Genomic DNA, 27,472 nt, shown 5'->3' with positions numbered 1-27,472 from the left:
GAGCATGGAGTACTGTGGCCAAGTCATGCCCTGACCAAGGAAAAGCTAGAGACATGAATCATAAAGGAGAGCCTGCAGATTCTATTAGAAGATTTCTATATAATATTTCTCACTCTGACACACACTTCTTGTGTTTCCTCAGTTATGTCATTTATTCTGTGTCCATGTCAGATATCGATTTAACTCAGCAAGCCTTCAATGGCTTTCAGGGAAGACAAATTTTAAGAAAAGTCCAATGTGCTTGCTGGGCAATTTTAATAGCTTTGAGGCCTGCCAGTATGACTAGTCTGGAGACAGTGATGTGGATCATTGCTCAGTATCCAATGCACTCATTTCTCTTATTTGCAGAAGTGGGCAAAATGTAAATCAGGCTCTACTGGTAGACCTCTGAGTGATTTGCAGTAGATCAGAAGGGATTCTGATTCCAAGTTGTTTAACAAAAGCAGCAACAAAAGGGGGTGTTTGCCCCACCTTCCACATAGAGTTATAATAGCTAAAAAGAAATAGTGCATATATTACTTTTAGGTGTCTGGCTAGGATTGCCTAAACATTTTTTTAAAAAAAAAACAGGCACTGAAAAAGAGCGAAGGCATATGCCTGGTGTCAATAGGCAGGGAGTTCCAAAGTGAAATTGTAGGTGCAGCTACACTGAAAGATTGATTTCTTACAAGTGCAGGAAGACTATTATGTGGCAGCTGTAGTTTCACAGATTGAATCTGTCGGGTGGGCATATATGGGATAAGGCAATACTGCAAGTGAATAAAATAAAATAAAATAAAATGCCCATTTTGCTACTGAAGTGAACACATGCGTGACATAAGTATACATATTCATATGATGAAACACAGGCACTTGCAATTGGCACACAGTTTCCTGTGCAGAACTTCAAATCTCAGCACACAAAAAGACACACGTGCATGCGTTCAGGAGAAAACAAACACTTAGTACAGCCCTCCCAGGATCGTACCATGTTAGTATGCAAAGTAGGCAAGCACATAATGGAATGCTCTCCTACATAAAAATTCACACACTATAAGGACTGTAAGGTAAGGATCACAGTAGCTTTCTCCCTGACACGCTAGCTTACTTCATGAAGAGATTCCAGAGAGCTAGCCATGAGAGTCTGTTGCTAAAAAAACAACAAGAAGGAACTTCATGGCACTTTAAAAACTAATAAATTTGACCATTGCACAGGCTTTCATAGGTGAGTCCATCAGATGCATGGACCTTAACCCTCAATTGGTACTTAAGCACCAATTCAAGCAGCATGTAATTCAAAACCATTTTTAACTGTACTTGCAGCACTGGTGGTGCTTAACTCCTGTCGTGTATGTACACATGATGTAGCACCACAGTATCTCCAGCAAGTAAGGTTGCTCCCGTAGAAACATAGGAAGCTGCTGACATAGGTCTTACACTGACCTATGTGATAAGGTCTTCATAGTTCCACCTAGCTCTGTATTGTCTACCCTGACTCGCAGTGGCTCTCCAGGATTTCACAAAGGGAGTGTCTCCTAGCCTCACCTGGAGATACTGGGGATTGAACATGGGACCCTCTGTGTGCAAAACAGATGCTCTGAGCTATGGCTCCTTCTCTTAAAAAGAAGAAGTAAGATTCCAGTCTTCATGGTTATGAATGAAAGGCTGAATTAAATAGAAAGAGGGGAGGCTGCCTTATTCAGCAGGTGCCTTCTGTGCCAACTTTTAAATGCTTGCTGAAAATGCTTTTGTTTTGCCTGGCTTATGCAGGCAACTAAGAGTACATCCCCCACAATGGTCTATTGATATTTGGCTTTAATTTATTTTTGCTTTTAACTTGTTTTCAACTTTTGGTTTTATGTTTTTATATTTTATGGTGTTGTAACCGCTGTAATAAAACTTCATGATACAGCGGCATATAAATATTCAGTGGGTGAACTCCACATAATTTAGGATGGTTTTCTTTCCAAGGAAAACATGCATCAGTTGTGTCTACACAAGGGACTGAGGTCCATGATCCCGGGGCATATTTACTTGGGCGTCATTTAATTCAGTGGGATATAATTGAATACAGTGGTACCTCGGGTTACATACGCTTCAGGTTACATATGCTTCAGGTTACAGACTCCACTAACCCAGAAATAGTACCTCGGGTTAAGAACTTTGCTTCAGGATGAGAACAGAAATTGTGCTCCTGTGGTGCGGCAGCAGCAGGAGGCCCCATTAGCTAAAGTGGTGCTTCAGGTTAAGATCGGACCTCTGGAACGAATTAAGTACTTAACCCGAGGTACCACTGTATCTCGGTCAGAATTGTGCTGCTTGGCTGCAGTCCTATGTACTCTTCGCAGGAGGAAATGACTAACTGAACACAGGGAAACTTACTCCCGAGTAAGTGTGTACAGGGCCGGGCTGCCCACCTGTGAGCAATGCCACCTGGAGAAAGTGGGGGGACATTTTGCACTTGATCAAAGTGGATGAAATTGGCCAGGGGGTGCCCTCTCTTATGGACTGCAGAGGGAGTTGAGACAGGCTCTCTTACAGAGCAGATATTAACAGCCTTGGCTTGCTGTTTGATTGGCATCCGTGCATGTTTGTTGTTTGTTTGTTTTGCTTTGTTTCAAACCAAGTGTTGTTTCACAGGGAGGCTCAGGCACGCGCAAAGACAGTAGCCCCTTGCAAAGAGAGAGCGAGCCGGCTAGGTAAACAGAGGCACCATCGCCAGCAACCAACGCATCATCCACCCCTTTTTCCAATGTTACAGACCTTCTCTCTCGCCTCTTCCGCGCTGGAGGAAAACACCGGTCGGCCCTCCCTGGCGCTGATGAACGGAGAGCACCGCGAAGATGCCTCCTGGAGGGAGAAGAGAGAAAGGATGCTCAAGGGCTTGGCTTGCGGAGGGCGGGACGGGGAAACGTCTAAGGCCCCGTCTGCTTTCCATTGCGCATAGGAACGGCTGGGGAGGGGGATGTTTTCCCCTTTTGACTGGGAGGGGGGTGAGGAGATGATCTATTGGGATTATTCTAATATATATGGGGGGGGGGCTTGATTCCTGCAACCAGGCGGAAGTGAAACCCTTCCCCTTCCTCCAGTCAATGAGAGCTCAGCCGGGTGGAGGAAAGGGGGTCACTCCCCTATTCATCATCTCGCCGCAAGGCAGGCAATTCACCCGCCGCTCTCAACCAGCTGCCCGAAGGAAGGAGCCGGGTTTTGAGGCAGGGCTGACATCCAGAGGCGAAGAGCGCCAAGGCAGGTGGCTGGAGGGTGCGCTCTTTGCAATCCGGTGCATAGCAAGAAAACTGCGTCCCGTCCCTCCCATCTTGTTGTACTCGCTCACCAGGTAGTGAGTCCCACTAACTACAAGGGGAGAATGAGCCATTTTGCAGACATGCAACCTGAACCTAATAATATTAAGATGAATTATGTGTTATACCAGAGAAAGTGGCTGCAATCTACTGACCTGGGAGTAAGCCCCATTGAGCTCAATGGGATTTGCTTCTGAGTAGATATGTAGGCTTGCATCATTTCCTGGATTACTTTGACCATGCTTGGGGCATGAGAAGATCTTAGCATGCAACACGGCATGCTAGGACCAATAAAGAATGGAAAAACCCTGCTGTCACTTTGAACATATTTTATTGTTACATATTTTATTTAACAAGTCTACACACTGTTTAAGAGCATAAGAAGAACCTGCTAGATCAGGTCGTTGGCCAGTCCAGTCCAACATCCTGTTCTCATAGTGGCCAACCAGCTGCCCATGGGAAGCCTGCAAGCAGGACATAGGCATAATAGCAGTCTTCTCTCCTGTGGTTTCCAGCAACCAGAATTGAGAAGCATCATTGCCTCTGACTGTGGAAGTAGAGCATAGCCATTGTGACTAGGAGACATGGAGAGCCCTTTCCTCCATGAAGTTGTCTGATCCTCTTTTAAAGCCATCCAAGTCTTGTGGGAGAAAGTTCCATAGTTTAACTGAGCTACACCAAAAAGGACTTTCTGGTATCTGTCTTGAATCTTCCGAAATTCAGCTTCCTCTTAGTGTTACAAGAGAGGGAGAATAGATATTTCTCTATTGACTTTTCCCAGGTCAGGTATAATCTTATGAACTTCTATCACATTACCTTGTGTTTGGAGGGGAAATATGTAAGTGGTACACAATGTACGTATCTTAAAACATCGTAAGGAGAGATCAAATACAAAAGAAATGCAATGAAAATCCCACATTATAGAATATTACAGAAGTAGGGCATCGTCTTAAGCACCATAAGAAAGCATCGCACATGAAAACAAACCACAAAAATACAATGAAAATCCCACATGTTCAAACATCATAATTAGCAACTAAACAAGGTATCCTTTAAACAGGTATCTTAAACATTTTCAGGCCCAGGACCCACTTTTAACCCAAACATACATTTGGGGACCCATTTCTTAATCTATTAACGTATATTTCCATGGTGGCTGTGATCCTGCGGCAGCACACTTTGGAGCAGGTCACAATCCACCAACAGAAAACTGGTGCTCTCAAACTTCAGATTAAAACATTACAATTCAGCTAAGAAGAAAAATAGAATTCAAATGTATGAGATATAAAGCAACACACACAAAGTAATCTGTCTTTAGCACAAATCTGTCTCTAGTGCTATCTTGATGCAAGAAATGGAGATTGATAGACTTGCCCATCCCTAAGGTGGCTTATTGGCCACAGGGCAGATTGCATGGCAAACAGCTCTGACCTGCAGCTGTTGCTGATCCCTTCCTAAAATCTGCTGCCTAAGTTTGCTGCCTTGCTGTACCTAATGATAGAGCTGGCCCCGCCCACATCTATAGGTAAATATGGCTGATATTCTGTAATATTGCCCTGCCGGGAGTGGGTGGCTGGGCTGGGCCGGAACATCTGGGGCAATATTACCTCCAGAAAAATACATTTGTTGCCCTCTTTCTTTGTCTGCCTTTTGGAGAGCCCCAAAGATCTTTTAGCTTTGTTCCAGATGACATTTGGATGATTTATGCTTCTGCATTTCAATAACTGTTTTATCTAATGCTGCTGTTTTTAATATTGTCATTTTATCTGCAGCTGAACTTTTTATCTGATTGTTTTTATTTTTCTAATGTTATTTTAATGCTGTTTCATTATGTTGTTGTTTTAATAATACGTCACCTTACTGTGGTGTTTTCTTTACTATTTTGAAATCACATTGGGAGGATAATTTATCCTGAAAGGCATTTTAAAATCTATTAAATATAATATTTTTGGGGAAACTATATATGTATATGTGTATATATATATATTGCATGTAGCTCAGAAGGAAGCTTTCTAAACCTATATGTAGATCATGTATCCTTTGACCTCAGCATGTTTTGAAAAAAATCTCAATCAACAATGAACACACACACACACACACCAATATGCATACTCAATTTTACCTTAGTATGAGGGGCAGTTCTTATCAAAGATTCAAGGGCAGAGCTGCATGCTTATTTTGCAGGGAACAAAATAAGTAATGCATTGATGGCATCTCTTAGTTCAACAGAAAAATGAATAGATGCATAGAGGTTTTCTTGCCAAGATCACAGCGAGGTTAAAAGTGGGTGTTTAACTGCTAACACTGCTCCTGTAAGCTTGCCCTGCACGCAGAATATATTTCGCTCCCTTGTTGTAGGTAGCGCCTTAGTGACCTCCTATGGTTGCTTGGCACAGCTGCTGCCTTACACACTGCAGCAGTGGCCTATTCAAAATGCATTCCTATATGCACCAGCATGGCTAACAGAGGCTGCAAACACACTATATATTTAAAGTGCATGTCTTCAAATACTGACAAATTCAAGCTTCACAATGATAGTTGATTGGGAGTTCTTTTTACTATTTATAGCCTTTATAGCCCACCTTTCCTGAGATCCTTGGTCCATTGAGCTCTGTACTGTACACATTGAGTGGCAGTGATCCACCAACGTTTCAGCCAAGGAAGACTCCCAGCCCTACCTGGAGGTGCCAGGGATTGAACCTGGGACCTTGCAAAATGTGTGCCTTTCCCCTGAAGTTACTCCTACACAGGAAGCTTCCTTGTCAAGCCTTTGACAGGTAGCTCAGTACTGTGCAGAGTGACTAGCAGTGGCTCTCCAGGATTTCAGGCAAGCGACACTCCTAGCTCTGCCTGGGACTTTCTGCATGCAAAGCCAATGCTTTTTGACCCTTCGGTTTTTGTATCTGTGTTGGAGACATTATATGTTGCATTTTTCTCCCAGTTCAGTTTTCATAATTGTAGAATTTCTCCACCCAAAACCATTTATTTCCATTTTTAAGTTTCTATGTGTTTTGTTTCCTTGCAAATTCTCCTATCCCCAAAATGTGTCCTGTATAAACACAAACATGGTGGGTTGTTGTGGGGGGAGGACCCACCTTCCCACAATCCCTTTTAAAGAACATGAGGGTGGTGAAAGTGCAACTGGCAGGATCCCCACCAGTGGTAAACCCTGAAATCAGGCATCGCACAGTGGGAAAGGGCCGAGCTTGCCTGATTCCATTGGAACCTGAGCCGGCCATGGCATCAAATCCAATTGCTGCACCAGGTCCAGACTGCAGCTATTTGCCAGACACCTCCCCAACAACAACAACACACCTTCTACATAGGACATATCCTCAACAGGGGTGCAGATGGAGTGTTGATTCTGCCACTCAGTTAAACCCTGCCAGGCAATATGCATAGTTTGGGTTGTGCCTGAATAAACTTTACACTAGTCAGGACAGTACTTTGGGGCACAAGTTGAGGACCCCTACTCAACAGAATGAGCAGGAGAAGCCACAAGTCCAGCTGCAGGACTGTGAAGAGCAGGGCAGCTGTGTACACTTGCCCTGGGCCTTGGAGGACTAAGCTGGCTGGGGGGCCCTGCCAAGGGCCTGCCAGGCTTATTCTGTCATGCCAAGAATGCCCCATGCCTCCCAGACTTCTACCCTTGGCCTCAGACAAGCTCTGTGCAGCTGGGTTAACTTAAGGCAATTTGAAGTTAAAATTTGCATGTGCTGATTTATAAGTATAGGTGCAAATTTAGAAATAATTAGTATGATTTAAACAGAAATAAGGGATGCGGGTGGCACTGTGGGTTAAACCACAGAGCCTAGGACTTGCCGATCAGAAGGTTGGTGGTTCGAATCCCCGCGACGGGGTGAGCTCCCGTTGCTTGGTCCCTGCTCCTGCCAACATAGCAGTTCAAAAGCACGTCAAAGTGCAAGTAGATAAATAGGTACCGCTCCAGCAGGAAGGTAAATGGCATTTCCGTGTGCTGCTCAGGTTCGACAGAAGCAGCTTAGTCATGCTGGCCACATGACCCGGAAGCTGTATGCTGGCTCCCTCGGTCAATAAAGCGAGATGAGCGCCGCAACCCCAAAGTCGGCCATGACTGGATCTAATGGTCAGGGGTCCTTTTACCTTTTAAAACAGAAATATACCTCATCCCAGTGGAGAAGACTGCAGCCTGCAGATGCCTGTGGGGCTGGTCAGTCTGTTGTCCTGGTTCTAACCGCTGGTGGGCAATTAAAGGCCCCTGCTTGCTCTCCCTTCTTATGGTTCTTTGGCCATAAGATAAACTGCACTTGGACTGGAGAGCCCTGCAGTCTGGGAGTTGTAGTCCAAACATCAGGAGAATACTAGGTTGGCAAAGGCTGGTGAAATTTATTCAGGATCTTCAAAATAATGGGCTAAATACCATACCCCTCAACTGTCCCACTTTCTGCGGGACATCCTAGAAGTACAGAAGCCATCCTGGCTGATTGGTTCCCAGGATGCCCAGTTTTGGCTCCTGCAAGATTGCAGCCCCCAAAGAAACACATCTGGGGGGACCATGTTCTCGCATGACTCACACAGGAGCGCAGCCCTCAAAGAAACTCATCTCAATTTTCCTCTGCAGTATTTTGGAGAGTGTGTAACAACACACTGTGAAATATTTTAAAATAAATAAACTATATTTCTCATTGTTTTATTTGCCTAATTCACTTCTTAATTAATTAATTAATTAATTAATTCATGTTCTTAATGCATTGCCAGACAGATCCATTTGAACGTGCCTTGCACTGAGTTGGGCCACTGGTTTGGAGTAGCCCCAAAGATGCACCAGTGAGGATTTCCTCCCCTTAATACAAACAGGAGGTTCAGAGAAGGGGCAACATTTAATAGTAGTAGTAGTTGTCTAGGCCACAGTGAGAGGGAAGGGTAAAATATTATTTTTCATATATAAAATTGATGTCACACCACAGGGAAAACCATTGGAAAGAAAATTGTATTCAGTAGGTACCGCCGGAGCGGTACCTATTTATTTACTTGCACTTTGACGTGCTTTTGAACTGCTAGGTTGGCAGGAGCAGGGACTGAGCAACGGGGGCTCACCCCGTCGCGGGGATCATGACACTAGTGACCTACCTAAATAAAATAACATATTTCATGTACCGTGGGACCACAGCATGAGGCAATAGGACTACCTGTTTAATCAAAACTGCTTAATTGTAATGCTGGGGTTTCTCCACTAAGTGTCAGTATTCCCTCTTAAGAAACCAGAGAGGGACACTATTAAAGTCCCCAAGTACCATCGTAACTAACAATGGATAATGCCTTTTTAATTGCCTGTGAGTCTTTGTACTCTTTAATGCTTTGTTTATTTAAACAGCTACTACTTCATAACACAATGGGCTGCAGCGCTGCTTATTTTGAATTTGCCATCACAGCAAGATGCCACTAACCATCAATTAAATGAGGCATCTTGCTCCAAGAGAATCCTTTCCTTTTAAATTTTTTATCATAAGCTGCCCCACAGAATATGCCTTGGCAGGTAACTCATTTATCTGCTCCATTTTTGCAATCCCAGCGGGCTGAAGAGTTTTCCAAAACAACTGCTCTGGTTAGAAAGCAGAATTTTCAAAATCCGTTGCCCTAGCAGCAAAGTAAACATTATAAAATAGGTAATCTATTTGATGTCTGCTTGAAGAATGTTGCCTTTTACATGCTTGGGGTTTTATGCAATGTTAACTCAGAGTACACCCATTTAAATTTATGGACATGACTAAATTGGGTCCATTAATTTCAATGGGTCTGCTTTGAGTAAAACTTGGCTGGATACAACTCTTGGCATTTTATAGTGTGCTTTTCACTGCTGAAGATGCTTCACATTTATTTCCATGTAATTCTCACAAGAGCCCTGTAAAGTAGGCAGTAATAACAGCCTCCATATTACAAAGGGGAGGACTGAGGCTGAAAGGACGGCTTGCTTAAGGCTACCTGGTGAGATCATTCTAGAAGCAAGATCATCAACATCGTAAGTTTATTTGTAAGCTGCTTTTCCATGGTAAAACCATGCTCATGCGGAACAAAATATGATGACATTGAAAGACAATGCATTAACAATTGCAAAAGGTGGTGGGGAGGTCATCAGTTCAGTGCACAAGGTCGCACTTGGTAGACCACTTCTGGATGCTAGTCTACACACACACACACACACACACACACACACACACACACAACCTTTCCTGTGCATCCACCAATCATTTATAGGATGCTTTTCAATTCCACTTATTTATTTTAGTACATTTTATTTATCCATTCATTTGTAATTGTTCATATGCCACCCTTCAGCCGATAGATTCCAAGATACCGAACAACATAAAATGTACAGTGAAACTATAGCAGTAGCAATAATATAAGGTAGCAAAACACAGATGACTTGTGGATACCTATGTCCCCTTTTCATTTAAGAAGTATAACATCATAAAATGGCTGGTGGGGGACTGCAGCAGGGGGTTCATAGAATCATAGAATCATAGAGTTGGAAGAGACCACAAGGGCCATCGAGTCCAACCCCCTGCCAAGCAGGAAACACCATCAGAGCACTCCTGACATATGGTTGTCAAGCCTCTGCTTAAAGACCTCCAAAGTAGGAGACTCCACCACACTCCTGGGCAGCAAATTCCACTGTCCAACAGCTCTTACTGTCAGGAAGTTCTTCCTAATGTTTAGGTGGAATCTTCTTTCTTGTAGTTTGGATCCATTGCTCCGTGTCCGCTTCTCTGGAGCAGCAGAAAACAACCTTTCTCCCTCCTCTATGTGACATCCTTTTATATATTTGAACATGGCTATCATATCATCCCTTAACCTCCTCTTCTCCAGGCTAAACATGCCCAGCTCCCTTAGCCGTTCCTCATAAGGCATCGTTTCCAGGCCTTTGACCATTTTGGTTGCCCTCCTCTGGACACGTTCCAGTTTGTCAGGGTTGTGGCATCAGTGAGTGGGCTACTCCTCAGGCTTCCTGAAGTGACCTCATAGGTTAGGCCTTGGTTAGGATTTATTGTGCGGGGAAATTGAAAACACCATCTAATGATGAATAAATAAGGGAAATCAGGGATGATGAACCTATTGCCCTCCAGATGTTGTTGGACTACAGATCCCATCACCCCTGGCCATTGGCCATGTTGGCTGAAACTGATGGGAGCTTCATTCCCAGCAACATCTGGGGGGGCGGACCACAGGTTCCCTATCTGTAAATTAACGCACTATTGTTGTTTTAAGGAGGAAAGCCAGTAACAATACAAATTCATAATAAATTGGTTGTCTTTTAGTGAGTAGGGTAAGAAATATGGGTTCTTGTCTAAGTTAAGTTATGGTTCCACAGCGTTCTGAAAATTTAAATTGGTCTGTATCAAATGCTAGTCATACTCAGAGCAGACCCCCCAGAAATTAGAGGGCTATTAATTTTAATAGATCTGTGCTAAGTAGGGTTTGTTTAGCTACAACTTGGAGTCCACCAGTGAATGCAGAAATTGCCACATAACTTTTCTGCTATCTGAAAACATTAATGTATTTTGTTTTGAAAGCTGGCTTAATCTCTGCCTGTTGCTTCTTGTGAACATGTTATAAAAGCATCCCTGGGGAGGGCAAGAGGTGGTGGAGGGGCACACATTATTCCAGCTTGCTTTTTTCACAACTAGCTGCTGCAGATCTACCCTCAGTTCTCACTCATGGTAGGCTCTGCCATCCTCTTGTTGGATGAAGGGAGAGGAATCAGAAGGTCCAGCTCCACATGGACTGCTACACTGGCATCTTCAGGCTAAGCTGAGAATCATGGAGAGGTAATCAGCTTTTGAGGAAGAATTTTCACCTTTGTACCCAGCTCCTCAAAAGCCCTGTACTCCCAAGAACAAAGTTCTCTGAGTGCAGAGACAATGTGACATCAGCCGCTCTGTGTCCTTTCCCAGATACGAATGATTTGACCATATCTTCCAAACTGACTGTGCAGCTTAGGTAAAGCTAAAGGGACCCCTGACCATGAGGTCCAGTCGTGGCCGGCTCTGGGGTTGCGGTGCTCATCTTGCTTTATTGGCCGAGGGAGCTGGTGTACAGCTTCCGGGTCATGTGGCCAGCATGACTAAGCTGCTTCTGGCAAACCAGAGCAGCACACAGAAACACCGTTTACCTTCCTGCCAGAGCGGTACCTAATTATCTACTTGCACTTTGACGTGCTTTTGAACTGTTAGGTTGGCAGGAGCAGGGACCAAGCAACGGGAGCTCACCCCGTCACGGTGATTCGAACCACCGACCTTCTGATCAGCAAGTCCTAGGCTCTGTGGTTTAACCCACAGCGCCACCCGCATCCCCAAATGTCCACATTTAGTGGGTCAGTTGCTAATATGAAGGGTGGACGGCATATTTACATTCAAAGGATCCTAGGTCCAATCCCTGGCATCTCCAGAGAGGGCCAGGAAAAACTCCTGTCTGAAACCCTAGAATGGTGTTTCCCAAACTTGGGTCTCCAGCTGGTTTTGGACTACAGTTCCCATCATGCCTGACCACTGGTCCTGCTAGCTAGAGCTGATGGGAGTTGTAGTCCAAAAACAGCTGGAGACCCAAGTTTGAGAAACACTGCCCTAGAGAGTTGTTGCCAGTCAGACCTAATTGCCCTAGATGGACCAGTGTTCTGGATCAGTATAAGACAGCTTCCTGTGTTCCCAGGAATCTAACATTTTAGATGGCTAACCACATCAGAGCAATGCCTTCTCCCTCTGGTATCAATGTCCCCCACTTCAGAAAATGATTGATGATTTAATTAAGATCTAGGCGATCCATGTCTCAAAGGATTGGGAATTGACACCAGCAAAATACAATCAAACTGTAAAAGGCAGCCGTTATCCCAGGACAAAACCTGTTTAGGGTCAGGAGTCCAGCTTACAGATTGGGGTAGAATTAAACTAGTGGAAACTTGATTACCCCCACCCACCCCCATATAATCCTCACAGGAGATAACATTTCAGTATGAAAGGACAGTAGTTGGCATTAAACTTTCAGGGAGTGAGGCAAAATTGAGAGAGAGGAAAAGTGAGAATTATGAAATAGTTGAAGCAATGCATTGAGGATTTTTGTTTGCCTCCAACTTTATCATAAGCAAGGAGAGTTTACAATTCAGTTAGGCCACCTGTCCTAAGAGCTCAGATGGGTGATTTTGTCCATTTAATTTTCTCATGGGTGGTGGTGGATTCCCCCCCCCCCCACTTAAAGTTCAGTTCTCCATATTTTCATATCTCTGTGTTGTTGTTTTTTAAAAAGCTCTCATGAAAATTCATCAGCATTTTTGTGTGAATTTCTCCTAATATACAATTTTTGTATGCAATTTTGCTTCATTCTTGCAAAGCAATCTTACTTAATATACCTAACATTCTAATACGTTATTCTCATTATTATATGCATTTTTGATACACATGCTACATTTTACTACACACTGCTTGACTGGATTGCAAAATTCAGAGAAGCGTGACTTTTGAAGAACAACTGTGTTTCAGTTCTCCTGTGGTTTTGAAAAGTGAAAATTAGATAGATTCAGGTTCGCCTTAAAATGCGAAGTGAATCAAATTCTTCCCCCATCCCTACATGTGACCCTTTGCTCTGGGAACAGAACCAGCCAGTCCACAGCAGCAGCCTCTTAGGATCCAGCCAAGTCTCGTTAATGGCTGGTCCTCACCATCACCACCCCCTCCTTTCCACCCACTGGTTGTAAGGGAAGGCAGGGGGGCTTGTCTGATTGTATCTGTGACCCTGGCAGCTCTTCACAAGCGGAGACAGCTGAGTCACTCATATTTAGAAAAATATCACAATTGACTCTATTCAGCCCTGTGGAGGACCCCTGTTGGGTATTCACAGTTAAACATTAGCAAACCATGGCCTTCTCTGGCAGCCTTTGTGAAGGGCTGCCAGAACCGAAGATTGAATTAGATGACCTTCCGCAAATCCTCATTTGCACTGCCAATATCTTTGGGAGAGAGAGGGAAAAAATAACATTCTTCAAATCCTCAACGTCCATAGCCAAATTGGAGGAGGCAGCTTTTCCTATCTCACTGGCTATCCCAAAACATCAGCCCTGTGAACGTGGTTCAGAAGGATGCCCTCATAAATGAGCCCTGGGATCATTTATGTCTCACAACTTTACTTAAATGTGAAAACCATTATTATCATGTCATCATAACCATTATTACTTCTCATTTATAAACTGCCTAACATTTACTAAACATTGTACAGATTTTTTAAAACACAAAACACAGCAGATCCTGTGTTTACAATCTAAAAGGCATGGCACAAGAGGGAAAGGGGATGGGGAGGGGAGGGGGAAACAAGAAAATTCAGGAACCAGATCTTATGTTCTTTCTGGGTGTTCCAATCCCACAGGTGATGAGGAAGAGTGGGAAGGAGCATGACAGATCTGGCTTCAGTTTCTCTCACTCTCCATGAGTGGCCCAAATAACTCCTGGAGAGTGGGCCTGAAGTTCTCCATGCCTGTCACAGAACATGACAAGGACAGTGAGAAGGGCAAAGCTGGCATGCTCACCTCTACTCTTGTTTGAGTGGTTCAATCTGTAAGGGGGAATAGAATGCCTGTGCTTGTTCTGGGAATAACTAGCTTGAATGGAAGCATTTCTGCCAGTCTCTCAGCAGAGCCAATTGACTAAGCCCCACTGCCTTTCTTGTAGCCTGGGTGTGGGTGGGTGTGCAATGTCTTCATATATATTTTTATGAGTTTGTCCATTCCGTTTGTCAGACACCCAAATAATGATAGTTCCCATGTGATCTGCAGCTAGAGACAAATTAAAATGGCACATTCCAAAGGAACAACATTCTACAAAGTAAAACCGTCAGCCTGAGCCAGAGAAAAGAATCTAAAGCTCGTAGCAAAAAGCAATGAATACAAAACTTTCTTAAAAAAACAAAACAAAAACAACCCTTGAGTTTAACAACAGCAGCACCACACAATACTGGAAATTAAAAGTACAGATTTTTTAAAATGTTGTAGGAATTTTTTTAAAAAGGAAAAGAAATCTTTTTAAGCAAAAAGAAGGCATTCAGGTGTGTACCAGGTGAGCCTCTCTGCAGAAGTCATCCCATAATGCAGGGATGTCCAACAGGTTGATCGCGATCTACTGTTCGATCGCGGGGGGGGGGGGTCCGTGGTCAATCGTGGATTAATCGCGGGATCCTGCCCGCCCCCTCAGCAACCAAAATAAAAATAAAAAAGCTCAACAGCTTTTGATTCCTGAAAAAAGGCCCTTTATCTGGTAACCATCTTTCATTCTTGCCACAGTTACCTGTACCAGAGCAAATTTATTATTGTTGTTGTTGTTATTAGCACAACAACTACAGCTATAATTAAATAAGATGCCTTAATCTGTTATTTAGGCTACATTATATTAAAACAATTCAACAGTTCTGCATTCGGCGAGATTTGGAGCCTTAGGAAGATGCAGTCAGCCCCAAAGAATTATAACTGCTTCGGTGCCATTTTCCTAGCTGCAGTTTATTCCTTCTACATATAAATCACATAGTTAATGTGACAGTGCTGTGACACCATGTAGCAAATGTATTTTGACTATCTGACAACTTTACAGAGCTAGTTCAGAGTAAGGGCAATGCTTTCTGTCCTCTCTCTGAATGGTCATGCAGTTTTAATCTTGTTTGCAGTTTGAACAGTTTTTTCTTCCAGCAGCTTTGCTCATGCCTATTGGGGTGCATCTCTGGAAAGGCTTTTCATAGGTCTGTGGGAGGTTGCTGGTAGGGGAAAGCTAATAGGCTTTCTTTTTGAATAGTTTAACATATGAAAATAACAACAACTGCTGCTGCTGCTAATAACCCACTATCATGCATTATTAGCTGTAATCCCTGCAACAACTGTGTAAAACAAGGTAAGTCTGTATTATTATCCCCCATACTGCAGAAGTGGGAGATGTGATATGCCTAAGTGATTTGCCTAAGACCACAATGTGGACTCCTGACAAGAGAGGTGGTATATGAACTGGGAACTTCCTGATTTACAACTTAATCTTTTTGCTACTCTGCTCCACCAGTTTCCAAAAATGGAACCAAAAAGTAGTTGTAATTGAGGAGGAGCAGAAGAAGATGAAGAGGTGGAAGAGGAGGAGAATAATAGCTCAGTGGTGGAGCATCTATCTTGCTCCCAGAAGGTCCCAAAATCAGTTCCTGTCATCTCCAGATAGGGCCGAGAGAGAAGCCTCCTTAAAACCTGGAGATGCATTTCAGTCAGTGTGGACAATACAACATGGACCTAGTGGCGGACCTACGTTTTTGGGCCCCTGAAGCTTAACCTGTCACAGGGGCCACTTCGCAATCAACAACAAGGTCTGGGTAACCACTGCTATCTTCAACAGTGGGGTTATTGCATGATAGATCACTACACCTTTATAACATCTGCAGTACTGACTCTCAAACTCTGAAATTGTTGAAATATATGCAGTGGTACCTTGGGTTACATACGCTTCAGGATAGAGACGCTTCAGGTTACAGACTCCGCTAACCCAGAAATAGTACCTCGGGTTAAGAACTTTGCTTCGGGATGAGAACAGAAATTGTGCGGCGGCAGCAGGAGGCCCCATTAGCTGAAGTGGTGCTTCAGGTTAAGAACAGTTTCAGGTAAAGAACGGACCTCGGTAACGAATTAAGTACGTAACCAGAGGTACCACTGTACAACAAAAAAAGTAACCAATTTGAGTCGTGTGACTCAAATTGGGTCTACTAGACACAAAAATTTTAAGCAGCGTGGACTAAAGTAACTTCTGGGGCTCGTACAGGATTAGGGCCCCTGAAGCTTAGGCTTTGTTAGTTTCATAGTAGATCTGGCCTTGCATGGGCCAGTGATGTGACTTAGTAAAATGCAGTTTCCTATGTTCGTAATATGTCTTTCACATGAAATCTATGCCACAGTACTTGTACCCAATGCCAATTCCACTCATAGTAGAAATTAATAAACACAACAACTCAGGTCAATTAATTCCTTAGAATATTTATACTCTGCCAACTCACCAAGTGCCATCAGCAGGAATGGTTTCACTACTATTCAGAATTTGTAGAGAGTTTGTTGTTTTTTCAGACTGTATAGAAATGGTTTTAAATGTTTGTAGAACTTGTATTTTATCTTATTTTCATCTTGTTACACAGCTCTTTGATAGCCTCAGGCTCTGAAAGTGGTTTATAAATTTGCAAAATAAATAAATTTAAAAATACTGTAGTAGCGGTAACAATTAAACCATCTAAACATAATAATTGTGTAACATAATAAGATGCAAGACAAATGACTAACACTGAAAAAATTCTCTTAAAATTCTTTGGTGAAAACAAAAACATTTTCAGCAGGCGATGAAACAGCAGGATAATAGATTCCTTCCTGATTTCAATAGCAACAGTGTTCAAAAGTACATTCTGGTGCCGTGATCCTAAGAGCCTTGCTAGTAGAAACTTTACTCCATTTTAACCTCTTATGATGGATACAAAAAGGAACATGTTATATTAAGCAGCTTCTGAGTATTAAATGCAACCGACCATCTTACGACTCTGGGAATTCGCTGTTTATTGGCAGCATAAATTATTTGTTTGGGGGCACCACACCCCCTCCCGAAATTCTCCTCCACAAGCCCCACTGAAATGAATAGAAATTGTGCAAGAACACCCAATCTCCCTTCCCCCTCCCTCTGTATATCAATGTTCCCTGCTGAGTGATGCCATAATTAATCAAGCTTTCTAGGTTTTAGTTAATTGCTGGACCCCAATAAATTGGTTTGTACTGGCTTGAGTCCAGGCCTGATAATTTCACAGCCTTGTGTGTTCAGGCTAAACACTGAGAGGTGGAAGGCAGGACAGAATGAATCAAAGAAACGGTTGTTGTGTGACAGGACCCTTAATATTTCAAATGGACACACACACACACACCCTACAAACACTGGTATTAACCGTTTCTTTCCCTTATGGTTTTTAATCTTCTTTTTTTTCATTTTCATGTAATAGGATTTTAGGTGCTTGCTAGAACTTCTTAAGATTTATCCAGCACCTACCAGTACTTAAGATTTTCATCAGCGTTGAACTAGATTCCCTTGACCTTTGCTTAAGGATCGGCACTAGCTGCCAATATGCTGCCGAGCCAACTTTAAGGTCTGTTTGTTTTAATGATTGTATTTTATTTCAGAACCAATACCTGCTCCATATTCAAAGAATCCCCAAGTGTTACACAAAACTAGAATATAAAATGTAATATAGATAATAAAAACAGTCTTAAAAACTTCAGACTGATTTGGGAAGATTTGGAAGAAACAAATAGTCACTGGTGGACCGGGATGGATACATCTGATTCCCGGTCCACCAGCGAGGCCCCTCACGCTAAAGTGCCCCTGATTGGCCCATTCAGATATGGAGTTTTGGCGGGCAATTCCTGATGTGCAATGTGGCCAGCTGGATAGTTTTCAACAGCTGGGTGAGTCCGTGTGTCCTGGCTGCCAGGAATGGTGGCTGACCTGCAAGGGGGCTGCAACCACCGCCCACCTGGAAGAGGATAAGTGACCATTTACAACAACTATTGAAAACATAATGATGTTGAGGATTACTTCCACAGGTAAGAAAATTCCAGAGAACTGGTGTTGTAAGCCAGTGTCGACCAGTGTGGCATAGTGGTTAGAGTGTTTGACTAGGACCCAGGAGACCAGAGTGCAAACCCCCACTCGGTCATGGAGCTCACTAGGTGACCTTGGGCCAGCCGCTGCCTCTCAACCTACCCTACAGGGTTGTTGTGTGGAGAGGAGAGGGAGAACGATTTTGTCACCTTGAGCTCCTGAGAGAAGAAGGTAGATGATAAATGCAGTAAATAAACAAATAAAAGCATGTGCCCAACACACTGCACACTTTACTGCAGGGGTGTGTGGTACCATTAACAGATCTTCATCCATAGATCTAAGCAAGCCATGTGGGATGTCGGAAGAAAGTCAGCTTCTTAGATACTCTGGTCCACAACCATATGCTTATTTTATTTATTTCACAAAATTTATACAGTGGTACCTCGGGTTACATACGCTTCAGGTTACAGATGCTTCAGGTTACAGACTCCGCTAACCCAGAAATAGTACCTTGGGTTAAGAACTTTGCTTCAGAATGAGAACAGAAATCGTGCAGCGGTGGTGCAGCGGAAGCAGGAGGCCCCATTAGCTAAAGCGGTGCTTCAGGTTAAGAACAGTTTCAGGTTAAGAACAGACCTCCGGAACGAATTAAGTACTTAACCTGAGGTACCACTGTATAACACTTGTAAAAAAAAAAAAAAGGACCTCAAAGCACTTTACAAATAGAATAAAATATTGAAATTTTCAGTAAAAAAACACAATTAAAAACAACTACTTTAAACTGCATTGTGAAATTTTCAAAGGTTGGCTGTGCTTCAATTCATGTATCATCTCAGGAAGTTCATAAAGGATTTGCCTTTAAAGGCAGACAAAAAATGGATTTCTTCCCTATCTCTATCCAGAACACACATTTCCACAATGGAAGCTGAGAAACACCTTTTAGGCAAATTCTAACTGCCCTGTACTGCGTCTTTCTTGGGCTTTGTTAAGGTCTTAAGTTCCTGGGAGACAAGCTACACACAGTGTTCAGTTTTACTGGCCTGTCTTGGGGTCAAGGGGAGGGGGACTCCTGACTAGCCAGCAGTGTTAAGTCTCCCATGCCCTGCTACCAAATTAAGGGGAGGGGGAAATAAGCTGTCACTTGTTTCCCTCCAGACAATGATGCCTTTTAAAGATCTTCTCACCCTTTTTCTCAGATCATTGCTCAGGCTTTCTTCCCTGATCTCTTCCTATTAGTTCCATGGGTCACAACAAGCCCAGAGACGTCAAAATCTGACCAAGCATATGATGTGACTTGAGTCAGGAGTTTAAGCCAGTCTTGACAGAATGTCAAGGTGACCTTGACACCTCCTGGGGAATCTGCAGCCCTCTAGATGTGGTGGGGTGCCAATTCAGCCCCAGCCAGCATGGTCAGTGTGGTCTGGGATGGTGAGGTTTGGAATCTGACAACATCTGGAGGGCCACAAGACTAACCCAATAATCTAAGTAGACAATGAAGAATGGGAAAGGGAGAATTAGCTGCTTGACCCATCCACATCCACAAATCTACACTGGGACATCATTCTGCAGAGCAGGTGCAAGAAATTTTGTTGGTTGAGGACAACAACAAGATGGCACCCCATCTTGTGTGGGGAACAAGCTTAGTGTTAGAGTATCTGCCTTGCATATGCCCAGGTTTATTTATTGGTGTCTCCAGATAGGGCTGGGGAAAGCTCTGGCCTGAAACTCTGGAGAGCTGCTGCCTGTCAGAACAGACTATATTGAGCCAGATAGACCAATCTGTAGGAGCAAAAGCTTGGTAAGAGGTAGCTTCCTACGTTCCTATTCGCAAACACAGAAGCCAGCAACACTGACAGCTGAACCACACTTTTATGCAGTCAATAAGTCATGAAGGGACCTGCTGTTGCATTGGATCCCCACCCCCACCCTGCTCCTTCTGCGCTGCTGGTCCTTGGCCTTCATCTCAAAATTCCTGTCCTGGTAGCACCACCAGTGCTGAACATCTCTCTTCTGCACAACTTTTAGAAGCAGAGAACCCTTGCCAGAAGAAGAAGAAAATCAAGAGGACAACTCCACCCCTCTTCATTTCTCACCTTATGTAGATTGTGATTACAATGCACAGCTCCTGCGTCCTGTGGCTTTTGCTCATTCACCCTGTGTCCATATAGGGGTATGTGGCAAGAAGGTGACTGAAGGGGATGGCATCTTTTACTTGGGGAGGGGGTCTATCTGTCTCCTTCACATCTTTCCTTTTACAGCTCTTAGGTTTCTTCAGCCTAATTTCCCTGGCAAACAGTCAACTGAGCTCACCATTCAGAATGCACGAAAATTGTGGCTACCACCAGCACATCACAGGCCAGGTTAGAGAGAGAAGAGGGGGGAAACACCTGCATCCCCCACCTTGCTAGAGATCCCTGTAGCAACCTGTAAGGAAAGGCAGTTTTCACATGCTCAGGGACTCTGAGTCGGAGTGACCTTCCTTTAACACCAAACAACCAACCATGCAGCCAATGTATCTAAATAAATAAAGGTGTGTGCTATGAGGTGAGGATATTGGCACCAAGAAGGGTGTGTGTGTGTGTGTGATCATGTCATTTGTGACATAAGAGTGAGCTTTCTGAGGGTGCAAATCAGGAAAGAGAGAGGACAGCATTTGGTTCCTAATGGAGGAATTTCCATTTAAGTTATTTTAGGGAAGCGCATTGTATGTTTCTCTGTATGTTAATGCTCTTCCCCATGCTGGGATTGTGCAAACAATGAAGAGTGGGTTATAAATAATTTAAATACTATATGAATAAGTAACTGTTTAAGTGGCATCATTCCCTTGCTTGGCTGCTTCACTTGCCAGGCTAAAACAAAACACACACACACTTTTGGTGTGCTCCCTCGCTTCCCCCTCCCCATGCACTTTGTTGACCCACTCCACCCAATATTTTCTAGCAGTGGCGCTGTACAACACACACACACACCGGTCCTCGCTCGCCTCCCCACCTTCTCTGGCAATAAGGAAAGGAACCCCACCCGGCGCTACCTTTGTCAATCGCCATTTGTGTGCCAAGAAAGTGGGGGGCGGGGTGGGGGGCGGCGGCAGCAGGAGGAGGAGGAGGAGAAAGAAAGCCAGGCTTGTGGGAGGCGCATCTCAGCACTCAGTCAGCCGCGGCTGCTTGCAGAGCCGCCCCGACAGGCGGATCCGTGGTGAGGCGCGCATCATCCACTCGACGGCTCTCGTTGGCAAGAACATTGGGGGGCGGGGAAGGCGGCGGCAGCGGCGGTGGGCGGCCGGCACAGCAGGTGTCCCTCGTTCTCCGCCCCCCTCCAGAAAAGCAGAGTCTTCGCACCCTCCCTGAGCTCTGGCCACTCCAAAAGCTCTGGAGAGATCCGACGGCCCCGACGCCGTTCGCCTCTCCTCCTCCGCGTTTGTTCTTGAAACGGCAGCCGCTCCTTCTCTGCTTCTCTGAAGGCTGCTGTCGGTGCGATTCCTCCTCCACACAAACACACTTCGATGGTGAATGCCACCAAGTGAGCAGGCCGGTGCGATTCGTCCCTTTGCAGTGGAGCAGGAGCCCTCAGTGCGTGTGTGCATTGTGGAGAGCGCGCTTCGCTTTTAGGAACAAGCCGCGCCTCCCGCCCGGCGTTTTGGACCAGTTCAGGGCTGAGGGGAAAGTCGTGGAGGCTGCCGCTTCAGAGGGTGCGCAAGAAGCACGCTAGAAATTGACAAGTCAGGTTAGTATATCGGGCGGCGGTCCCTCTTTACTGAGCAGAGTCAAGTCAACGGCCAACCTGGTTGTGCTTTGCTTCCGCAGAAAAGTGCGGAGGACCCCAGTCTTTGGTCCTCGACAGCTGCACGCGTTGCATCTATTTCAGGGTGCAATCCTAACGCCACCTACTTGGGAGGAAGCGCCAGTGAATCCAATACGGTTTCCTTCCCATTAGAAATGGTTAGGGTCGCGGTATGTGAGAGTTACAATCCAGACATGTCTACTCAGCAGCAAGTGCTAATGCGTTCCATGGGACATGCTCAAGGGGAGTGTGCTTAGGACCGCAGTTTTACAGCACACCCCTAGCCTTGCACATGTCGACACTGAAAGCAAGCCACATTGAGTTCACTGGGACTTCCCTTCCAGGTAAGGCTTCATAGGCTTCATAGACTTACCTGGGAGTAAGTCTGTACCACTGAATTCGTGAATAGCTTTAGGCACGTGCTTTAAGCTGGCACAAGACTCTGCCTGCTTCCAACAGCCTAACGGGGCTGTGCTTCTGAATACCTGTTGTTTGCGGGCTTCCCAAAGACATCTGGTTGGTCACCGCTGTGAGGAAAGGATGCTGGACTAGCTGGGCCCCATTTGGTCCGATCCAGCTGAGCTCTTATGTCATTTTGTGGGGCATGCTGTCTCTCCAATGTAAATAGGCTCTGGGAGGTTAGCATTGCTTCCTTTGAGATGGATATTGTTTGCCTAGCTGCAGTTGGAACTGATATCTTTGGGGGGGGGGATCCTTTGTATATTGCTTGAAATATCTTGCAAAAGACGAGAGAGAGAATATCTTGTGGTACCCTTAGGACAACTGTGGCAAAAGGCCAAAATGAAACTGTGGGTCTTTAAGATGCAGTGAGACCATCTCTCTCTCTCTCTCTCTCTCTCTCTCTCTCTCTCTCTTGTGTGTGTGTGCTTGCTTGCTTCCTGTAGCACAATAACTAGGTCTCCCATCCTGAATTTTTCATTTAAAAAATTGACTGAACACATTGATGTAACAATAGTAGCAGCAAACCTTTCTTTCATTCCCTCCCTTCAATATACACTTGGAGTGCTTTAGGGCTGCAGTCCTATGCACACACACTTGGTGAGAAGTCCTATTGAAAATAGTGGTGCTTATATCTGGGTAAAGATGGATTGGCTGCTGCATGTGTTTGAATGGTTCTTTACCTTGCAGCTTATCCTCCTGGCCCCTTTTTACCTGCCTCCCACCTGCCCCACTGAGCAGAAAGGTACTATCAATCCCCCAAGCATCCTTTCTGCTTAAGAAACCAGTAGGCCCAATCCCAGATACAAAGAAGCCACCTACAGTGAGCTAGTGATGAGGAAAAACACTCTGCACATGATCTGAGGCACATGCTCCAGAGATAACAAAGGAAGCTGGTGTATACCAAGTTAGGCCATTTGTCTGCCTAGCTCAGTATTGCCTCCACTGAGTGGTTCCAGGCAGGGAGCATCCCAGACCGACCTAGAGATGCCTGGGATTGAACCTAAGACCTTCTGCACTTAAAGCAGATGCTCTAACACTGAGATAACCATTGGCACTGAATTAAACTGCCCCTGTGGCTGAGTTCTGCATTTCATTAAGCCATGCCTTTTGCTGGGAAGCTTAGGTACTGGTTTCAGAAGCTCAGTGATGGGGGAAAGCATTTTGTAAAATCTACCAGGTTCACTGGAAACAGCTATAGGGTGGATTCTGGTACAAATGTAAACCTTTGAGTGACAGGAACCCCCAGCTCAAATTAAGCTGGTTGTATACATTTCTGCAAATTCTTTGTACTACTTAGTTGGTATCTCTCCTTCGGAGCAGGGGCGGGGGTTTCCACATACCACCCCTTGTATACCAACCAATTTTTAAATGATGATATATGATCTTGGTAACATGGTGTTGGAATGCTATCCTGGCACAAAACACAGTCAGAATAAAGGGACAGCTAAATGAAAGGATTTGCCTTGTCGCCAAAGTTGCAGGTACCGGTAATTGGCTGTTGCTAAAAGCTTAGATCGAATAAGGGATTCTTGCTGAAAGAAGACAGAGTTGGAGGGCTATAGATTTGTGGTTTCCACCCTAAGATTGGACACAGACCTTATGAGCAGATCTTCTCCAAAGGCATGGTGGAAATTCAGCTAAGCCATGATAGAAGTAGTATTTAGAAATTTCTTTTGCAGTGCTTTCTTCACAACATGTGAAATGCTTTGCCATTCTTTTCTCACTTGTTCTCACAACAACCTTGTAAAGCATGTTAGGTGGAGGGAGTGACTAACCCAGAACTACTTCAAAACATTGCAAAATTCTGACCAGTGTTGCTGATAAGGGATTTGAGAAACACAAATCTAAAGCCCCACTGTGATGAGCAAGAGCCTGTAGAGCTCATTGGCTGAGCACATGGTTATCGCAGAAAATCCAACCTCTACGAGTCTCACGCAGCTCTAGGTAAGGTTCGGAAACAGCCCCATCCAAAACCCTGAAGAGTTGCTGCCAGAATGTGTAGATAATACTGAGCTAGGTGGGCCAATGATCTGAGCAGGTATTGGGGAGTTTCCTATGTTGGAAGGTCATTTTGGAGGTGGGGAGATGCTGGATTCTGGAATCGCACAGGGTATCGCTGAAGTGCTGCCACTGGTGACCTCAGTGTTGCTGTCCCTCCTCCTGCGGCTGCTCCTCCTCCTCCTGGGAGCCAGTGGTACTGCAGCATTTTGGGAGACCAGGGTTCAAATCGCACCACCTCAATGAAGCTCACTGGGTGAGCTCGGGCCAGTCATTGCCTCCCAGCCAAACCAACTCACAGGGTTGTTGTGTGGGATAAAATGGGGAGGGGGAGAACCATGTACACCACCTTGAACTTCTTGAAGAAAAGGTGGGATATAAATGCAATGCAATAATCTGTCCATACCTACTCACCTCCACTTTCTGAGTATGCAAGCAGTGACAAGGTTGAAGAGATAGATCTGCTCTCTCTGCCTGCCTTGCACTCTCCTCTGGGTGATTGTGTGGGTTGGGTCTGGATGGAGAAAACATGTGGATGTGGAGCAGGGACAGTGGTGAAGATGAGGTTGGCCTCCTCAGAGACATGACTTGCTTGGTTTTGCCATGCTCCAGTCTTTCTCAATCTGGTGCCCTTCAAATATTTTGAACTACAACTCCCATCACTCCCAGCCAGCCTTGCTGGGGCTGATGAGAGTTGTAGTCTTATACATCTGGAGGACACTGGACTAGTAAAAGCTGTCACACACTGTATTGGGTAATATTGTTCGCTAACAGGCTAATCCATTTCCTTGAAAGCAGATGTTCCTCCCCAGATTTTAGCTGTTGTGAAAGGGGGGGGGGTGCCAGTCTGATTATGATGAAGAGGGGTGGAAACAGTTGCAAAAGCGGATGCCTACAAAGTAATACAGGAATTAAAGAAGCTATTGCCGAAAACACTTTAAAAAAACCCCACGTGATTCTTATTAAAATTAATCATGCATATTTATAAGAGTGGAAACTTCAGATTTAAAAAAAGGAAATTAACAAATAGTTATGCACATGCAGAGCACTGTCTTCTGGAAATTCTGGTTTTCGTAGCATTCCTCTCATTAAGCAACTTTTAAAGAGGATGAATGGGATTAAAGGTTGCATCAGAAATTCCAAAACATGGCATGCACTGAATGTAGCTCTCAATTATAATTTATTTTAATTCTCAGAAGCAGTTCTCATTAATCTGTACGAAATGGTATCAGACAGCTTCTGTTGTTTCATCACCACCTTTTTATCTCATGTCTTTGATAATAAATGAAAAGCTCTAAGGTTTTTAAAAGCAATAACACCTAAAAAAAACCCAACCCAGATCAGAATTCCAATTGTTTCTTTTTTTAAAAAAAGTCCACATATGTCTCCATTAACCATGCATATATGTTGAGACACCAACAAGCAAAGATGCTGAGTTCAATTTTGATCTGCTCAAAGCATGATTCCAGTTCTGGTGGTACCAGAGCTTGATCAGTGTCTATTATGACTGATCTTCCCCTGCAAATTTGACCTCAGCAGATCATTGGGTACCTTGCAGGGCGTGGTCATTGCCCTCCCTCAGATATAATGATAAATTATGGTTTATTATGTAACAAGAATGAGCCTGCAAGATCTTTAGGTTCAAGTACCTCCTGACCCTCTTCTGAAGTGACTGTGAGGAGGAGACAGAAGTTTTTGCTTCTGTTTTTAACTAACCAGAGTTTTCTCTTTTCACATGAACCTCAACAAACTGTGATTAGTCTAAACTATGGTTTACTAAAACAAGCCAACTTTTTTTTAAAAGATATTTATTAAAGTTTCCAATTTTTTACAAACAAAAAGAAAAATCAAACATAAAAATATTAAAAACATATAAATTTCATAGCTTATTTTCTCATGTCTTATTTCCCCGACTTCCTCATACCTCCCCTTCTTGTATACCCAGTTTAAATTGTTTATACAGCAAATCCTTATCTCCAAATCTTAAATTATTATCGCTTTAAGTTCTTGCTTACAAAGAAGAAATCATTTTATCATAATTACAGCTTGAAACCACTTAATTTCAATCCAACATCATTCAACATTCCTTAAAAAAAACCAAGCCAACTTCAACACTTGGTTTATGAAGCTGGCTTGTTTCAGTAAACCGTAGCTAAACTGCAGTTAACTGAAAATGAAAATCTAAAGTTTCCTATCTCCTCCTTGCGGTGTGCAAAATAAGAAGTGAGGAGAGGGGGGCAGACAAGCACAAGCTTTGCACCGCCTCATTCACATGATGGTAAACTAGATGTGAACAACTGCACATTCTGACTGTGGGAACAGCCGGAGCTAACCTAGCACGCTCTCACACACATACAATCTCCATTCCATCCTCACCTATCAGGCAGTCGGGGAACTGAAAGTTTGCTCTTGCTAGAGGTCTGAACTGATCACTTGAGCAGGCTAAGATGAGGCTGAGGTTGGGCCACAGGTGGCCCCACTGTGCACTAAACCATGATTTAGCATTATATCTGCACCAATCTCATGCCTTGCATCAGATGAAAGTGTGTCCTAGAATCCCAGAATCTTTTGCAATCCCAAAGAGATTCTGCAGTGGACAAATCAATGTGTCAGGATTTCCCAGAGGGTAGGAAGTTTGAAAAATGCTGCACTAGCAAAAGACCTCTACAGAGTTCTCTCCTGCTCCAGCAGTTCAGCTGATTTCTAGTCTGAGTCTAATCATCTTTGAGGACTTCATTGTGAATAGCCTTTGGGTTTTCTTCTACAGCTCCAGCTTTCTTTGACAGCAAATGTGTTTTTGTTTCCCCTCCCCCCCTTCCTTTTCTTTACAGCAAAGATGAGGAAAAAGTGGACCCTGGAAAACGTTAGATTCCTTTTGGCCTGTGTGCTCTGCCTTCTTTTCATTGAGGGAAGTAAAACGGAACAAGGAAAATGTGAGTAAAACTCTTGTTGAAGGCCAGCTAGAATCCTGCTGTCTTTGGTGTCATTAGACCTGACCATACATTCATCTGTGTAGAATGGAAAGGTGTAGATTGAAAAGGTGGATACAGGACTCATCCCAACCTCCAGGTGATCAAGAGCCACTGTACTTACTGTACTTACACCTGAATACATGTAAGCTCCTGCATATACAATCCATACTCTGGAAAAATGTGCATGTGGTGTACATCAATTGGTTCTGCACACACATGGCCCTTAAACCTGCAAAGGGCAGAGTCTATGGTATGGGTGGCTCCAAGAAAGCCCTGGGGAAAGTGGTCTTTAGTTGGGTCAGCCTCCAGGTCAACCTCCTCTGTAGGTTGAACCTGGAAGGCTTATCTGACAGCAGCGGCAGACAGATGG

The 27,472-nt window shown here is 44.2% G+C and overlaps 1 protein-coding gene and 2 long non-coding RNA genes across 3 annotated transcripts in view; 2 read left to right on the top strand and 1 right to left on the bottom strand.

Moving 5' to 3' along the window:
• LOC310698359 overlaps positions 1–27,472 on the bottom strand; it is a 525,075-nt gene that overhangs the window by 174,686 nt on the left and 322,917 nt on the right. The gene's annotated exons all lie outside the window — the stretch shown is intronic.
• On the top strand, positions 1,510–3,589 carry LOC310698399. Its single transcript, XR_014521500.1, has 2 exons — positions 1,510–1,609; positions 2,620–3,589. It is a non-coding gene; the product is annotated as an uncharacterized lncRNA (long non-coding RNA).
• CHRDL1 (chordin like 1) overlaps positions 21,044–27,472 on the top strand; it is a 47,558-nt gene continuing 41,129 nt past the window's right edge. The window contains exons 1-2 of the mRNA XM_083485241.1: positions 21,044–21,613; positions 26,962–27,063. Of these exons, the coding sequence (XP_083341367.1) occupies positions 26,967–27,063 (97 nt within the window). The 5' untranslated portion in view covers positions 21,044–21,613; positions 26,962–26,966. The remainder of the gene's footprint in view (positions 21,614–26,961; positions 27,064–27,472) is intronic.

This window comes from Podarcis liolepis (assembly GCF_965112155.1).
Source record: "Podarcis liolepis genome assembly, chromosome: Z".
Taxonomy (NCBI): Eukaryota; Metazoa; Chordata; class Lepidosauria; order Squamata; family Lacertidae; genus Podarcis; species Podarcis liolepis.
Note: the sequence above shows the minus strand (reverse complement) of the source record. Positions and strands in the feature narration are given on the sequence as shown.